The 5,726-nt window shown below is 31.1% G+C and overlaps 1 protein-coding gene across 1 annotated transcript; it reads left to right on the top strand.

Annotated features, from left to right (window-relative positions):
• Positions 1–500: 500 nt before the first annotated feature.
• On the top strand, positions 501–870 carry LOC123200647. The gene has a single exon (XM_044615952.1). It carries the CDS (start codon positions 590–592, stop codon positions 860–862), a length of 273 nt encoding a protein of 90 aa, XP_044471887.1. The 5' UTR covers positions 501–589; the 3' UTR covers positions 863–870.
• Positions 871–5,726: the final 4,856 nt, after the last annotated feature.

Here is a 5,726-nt window from a genome sequence, read left to right on the forward strand (position 1 = left end):
TTACCAATACTGACGAGACAGGTAATATAGGTGGTAATCTGATTACCACTTTCACCTTAGGTATTTAAAAATTACTAAGGTAATCTTGATTTTATTATAATTATATTATTATTTATTAATTTTTTGAAATAAAAATAAATTTATTTTTAATTAATATGACAAATAATATAAAAAATATTTAAAAATAATTATATTTAAGGGTATTTAAGTAAAATAATTTACTAGTAATATTTTATTACCTTTAACCAAACACAATAATTATTTATATCTATGAAATTTTATCAAATATAGCAATCATTTATATCGAATAATCTTCTAAGTAACATATCTTCAAGATAATCTTTTTATTTTGATAATAAAACATTACTCAAACCAAACGTTCTCTTATTTACTTTTAATTTTTTTAATGTTTATATTACTAAATGATATGTAGAAAATCAACGGTGACGCGTTAGCGAGCGCCCAACAAGCGGCCTTGGTTTCCACTATATAAACTCTCTTCATCACAACCTCTCTTCACAAAAACTATCGCCAGATCTCCCCGAACTTTGACCAAATTAGGGTTTTCCCATAGACCAAAAATATAATAATGTCTGGGTTGAAGAGAGTTTTTAACGAGATTAAGGGAATGAAAGTGAAGGAATTGCCGGATTACGTGAAGCCAATGCTCTCGGTGCAGTACGTGAAGTCGGCCTTTCAACGAGGTTTGGACAACTACCACGCCAAGTACATTGAGACGAGCTCCATCGATCCTCTCTACCATGTCTGTTTCGGTGGGATGCTCTTGTCGTACCTTATCGCTCTCCCGGAGGAGCGCCGCCATCTTGAGCACCAGCAGCACGCCAAGGAGCACGGTCACTGAAACGCTAGGTTTTTTTTTTTAATTTTTAATTTTATGGGTTTTAATTTGACGGGTTTATCGGTTTATCGGTTTGATTGAATTTGGTTGTTGTCGATTTAATTGGCGTGCTTTTGTTTCATTGTAGATCTTATGAAATGTTTGTTGATTAGGGTGAAATGAATTCGCTGATTGTTTGGGTGATTTGAATTGGAATCTAACTTAATCTCAAAGTTTTTAAGTTTGGCTCTCTTCTGTTTGGGGAGGAAGAACAAGAGGGGGTGTTTGGTTCGATATCTGAACAATGATTTATATAATCAGAAGTTTTAGAAGCAACCAATTTATCTTAGAACAACACAAATTGATTTTGAGAAGAAAATTTGATAATAGTCACTCCATTTCAAGGTTGTGTTGTTGGAGAAATTTTCCAACTTGATTATGAATGAACCGGGAGGCTGAAGTGATAGAAAAATGTTGCTTTATTGAGGTTATTTATTTATTTATTTTTGTTTCTTTTCAACCAAATAATATGATTATAGTACTATTTCAAGACTTTACCCTCTGTTTGATATCATATCATGGCCTCATTCTTTTCTTGGACTGGTTTTCTACAATGTTTTTGTTCAAGAATGAGTGACAGCAGCAGTGTGTTGATGCTCAAACCATTTGGTTCTATTGTTTATCGGTGCTTTAATCCTATTTGAAAATACTTTACTCATGTTTGGATTGTAGAAGAGGGAGACTTTAGTCTGGAAGGACAGACTGGTAGATGAAAAAGAACCAAGGCTAGTTTTGCTGGGACTGACAGTTGATGGGCTATCTTTATAGCATTGGAAGTAAGTCAAGTAAGAATAAACTTATTGGGGTGCGAGTGTATTAGGGAAAGTGAAGATCAATGTAACCTTGTTTTGGCCCTCATTGCTAGTTTTAGGAGAGGCAATAGTGGTTAACTGGACCGGTTATGATGAGGTTGACAGCAGTGTAATACAGTTGGAGATGTACTTATTTATAAGGCTAAGTAGATGCATAGCCAACTTTTGCTTATATTTTATATTTTGAGCAGCCTCTGTCAGATTCTGAAGAGACTTTCATCGCCATTGTATATGGCATTTTTTACATTTGCTTCTATGTTATTTCATTTCTGCCTTCCTAATCAAAGTAAGTATACTGAAAATTGTTAATTGCATTAGATGAAGGGACTGGAAACTTAAATATCTATCAATAATTATGGGGAGAGTGCATTCTGGATTTTTTATAATAGGGAAATTCTTTTTGTTCGTATTTTGAAGATGAACTCGACTCGATACTCCATCTCTGATTTGTTTGACCTTTTAGGATATTTTTTTGTCTATTGTGAATTTCATATCCATAATTCCATGTCTCATCTTTTCTTATTTATTCCTTTATTATACTACCACCCCTGTAACTTGACGTTGTTACTCAAAGCTATTTTCTATATCCTTTTTTGGGGATAATAGTTAGTTCATCAACATACCTGAAATTTGCCCTCAATCATTTGGACCTTTTGGTTGGAAAATATGTGGAGAACTTTCTTTAGCGGGAGCTCTTCGATAAATTTTGTGAATTGAAAAGGTCTTCAATGATATTATTGGACGTTTATCACAATCTTCAAAGTTAAAAGGGAGATTAATGACGAATTTGGATACTAATACAGTCTGCTCGGTTTTTAGTCATACCTTACAAAAAGTTAGTTAGACATTTTCAAATATGGTTATACTCTGGTTCCCCTTGCTAAATTTGCTGAGGAATATATTTAACTGGACTTTTGAGCACTGTTACTAAGATCTACCAATACTTTGACAAATTTGAGTCAGCTTCAAGGACTTTGACTATTATACTAAGCTTGCTGCATATTTTTGTCGAATAACAATGTCTTATTATTTGGTTGCTGTGATCAAATAGCTAGCCTTGCTTTTTGTTTTCATCAGTACTTATTTTGGTGTTATTGTGAGTTTTCTTTTTGTAAAGGTGTTCCCTAACTAATTTCCTAAAAGTTCGTTGAATTACTCTTAACTGTAAACATTTGTATTCTTGTTTATTGCAGGTGGTAATGTGCCTCCTGTGGGTTGATCTGAAGATTTGCAATTGTTTGGTGTTTTTTTTTTCTTTAAAATTTCTGGATCTTTAGTTGTGGCCATGAAGATACATCTTCAGTGCATGCTCCTATAAATGATGAAATAAGATACACTTTATAATGAGTATAAAACTCAATTTCTTTCATGATTGACTGCGAATGGGTGCCATAAACAAGAAAGAGGTTTTTTTGAAGTTGATTTGTTACAGAGTTCTGTCTGTGGATATGATTTCTCTTGCCTGTTATATGCCATTTCTTTATGCTGATTCCAAAGTTGATCTCATTGATAATGTTAATCTTGCCATTTGTTTGTTTTCACTTTTGCGCTTTCCCCGCCTTAATACTTGCTTGAACTTATTTGTGATACCATCCCTTATGATTGATGCAGTTCATTGTCAAATAAATTGGTCTACTCCGCTGCTTTTAGAGCATTACATCACATGTATTGTATGTTTATTCTATAGTATCTGAACCCCATCAACCGGAAAATCCGTGGCATCCAATACCCTTCTGGTTTCAGGTAAAGCATGTATAAAACTGGAGTATAAGAACTAGTAGATGGTACTCCATGACTCGTCCTTTGCACTTCTAATCTTAACTACACCATAGTACACGACAAAAGAATTCCATGTAACTCGTTTTATTTATTTCATCAAAAAGTTCCAAAGCCCTCTGGATTCTGAAAAATTTAGCAGTCAGCCTCCTGCAGCCTTGCCTTCCCTACCAAAATACGCCACGAATTTGTACTCACAATAAAGTGTAAACATCTGGGGAACACGTCGGATGTTTTTAAATGGAATATCTAGACTTTACTAAGCCATATTCATATATGACTTTCGTCAAACAGTTGACGGTTGTAAGTCCTCTGAAGCTCATAATCTCCTCTTCCGGTTTTTATTGGGTTTTTGTGTGTAACGATCATGTTTGGTTTGCAAATATAACGTGTTTCTTATCGTAAAAATGGCTTAATTCAATGTTCTAACTTTTCACTTCTCTTCTCCTTGAAATTGTTTTAAAAGTCGGCATAAGCACAATGTTGCATGTGTATTCCTTTTTTCTTTTCGGTTTATGGCCAGCAGTATTGACGAGAATATTTTCCACCGGAGTGAGTTTAGTGATCATGTCAAATAATATTTTGGGATATTAAGATTTTTCCTTTCGTTAATTATGAATTATTATAAAATAGTAAAAACATTATAAATGCACCCTCCACCCTTTGCTTTGTACGCATGCACATGTTCACTTTGCTTAAAAGTTTAAGAGAATTCGAGCAAATTTCTCGGCAATTTGATATTTTGTTGTTTTTATATTGTGATCCTGTTTTAGTTTCTGCTTAAATACATTTAAATACCACTAATGTTTAAATTATGTTATTGTTTTCTTTGTAAAATAAAGCCATAGATATTTCAATTATGTTATTGTCATGTTTGCTAAATGCAAATTGTAAATGTTTCAATTATGTCATCATCATTTTTGCGAAATACAAATTATAGATATTTCAATTATTATTAGTATTGTCCCATTTGACTTTTTCATTATATTTATTTTATCGTCTTTAAAATCAAATTGTAGATATTTATATTTATCTTATTTTTGTAATTATTTTTCATTTGCAACCTAAAGTTTACAAATCATAAAAAAATATGAATATAAAGTTTCAAACATCATCAAAATTATGGTTTTAAATGTTATAATTTAAAACTCAATGTTCTGAAATTGGAACTAAGGTTTTACATATTATAATTTAAAATTCAATGTTATAAATGTTAATCATAAAATCATAAACTTTTCAAATATAAGACAAATATAAACTAGAAGTTTTGACATAATAATTTTTGTTTTTGAGCAATAATTTTGTTATTTTCATAATATAATTATAACTGTATTTAATTTGTAACTTGAAATTTGTAAAAATTGTGAAAACAGTATAAACATGAAGTCCTAAATATCATTGGATCTAAGGGTTTAATACTATAATTTAGAACTCAATGTTTTGAATGTTAATCACAAAACTAAAAACTAGAAGATTTTGCAAATATAATATATGAATATGAAGTTTCAAAATGTAATCTCAATAATTCTCCAAGATTGGATGAATAAAAATTATATTGAATGGACTTTTGTAACACCCTCCTCTAGAAGTGCTATTGAATGGACTTTTGTAACCCCCTCCTCCAGAAGTATTATCTTTCGGATAAAGATGTCACTAACTTAGACTATTTGAACATGTATGAACTTAACATCCCATTCATCTAATGAAATTACAAAAATATCCTTATTTAATAAAATTGCAAAAAGTTATGGTCCAATAATATGTGAAAGGAAAGAGAATTACACAATATGTAACTCATGTGATTAAGATGTCATATTTTTGTCTCGACCTAGATCGATTGGCACAGAAGAAAATATTTTTTAAAAATTGTTTTCAAATAAAATAAAATATTTTCACTCGTTTATACATGCATTATATATTGAGAGTTATCGTTTTCTAGCAATAAAATGTTTTCTAGCTATTTATAGCTATAGTTGCATTTTAGCTACCTACAGGCATGTCATTTTTAAAACTAAAACTTTAAAGTTATTGCCACAAAAAAAATTAACCGCGACAAATATGTTAACACCTTAGTGAATTTATATAAAGTGAAACTGAATAAAAAGATTATTTGCTGCATATAAAGTGAATTCATATTTAAATATTAAATTATTTTCTATGGATATATTGAAGTTATATCTATATATGAATTCCATTTGCTGTGGATATAGCGAGGTCATAGCGAAATCTTAAAATTACTT

Source organism: Mangifera indica, chromosome 17, assembly GCF_011075055.1.
Source record: "Mangifera indica cultivar Alphonso chromosome 17, CATAS_Mindica_2.1, whole genome shotgun sequence".
NCBI classification, from domain to species: domain Eukaryota; kingdom Viridiplantae; phylum Streptophyta; class Magnoliopsida; order Sapindales; family Anacardiaceae; genus Mangifera; species Mangifera indica.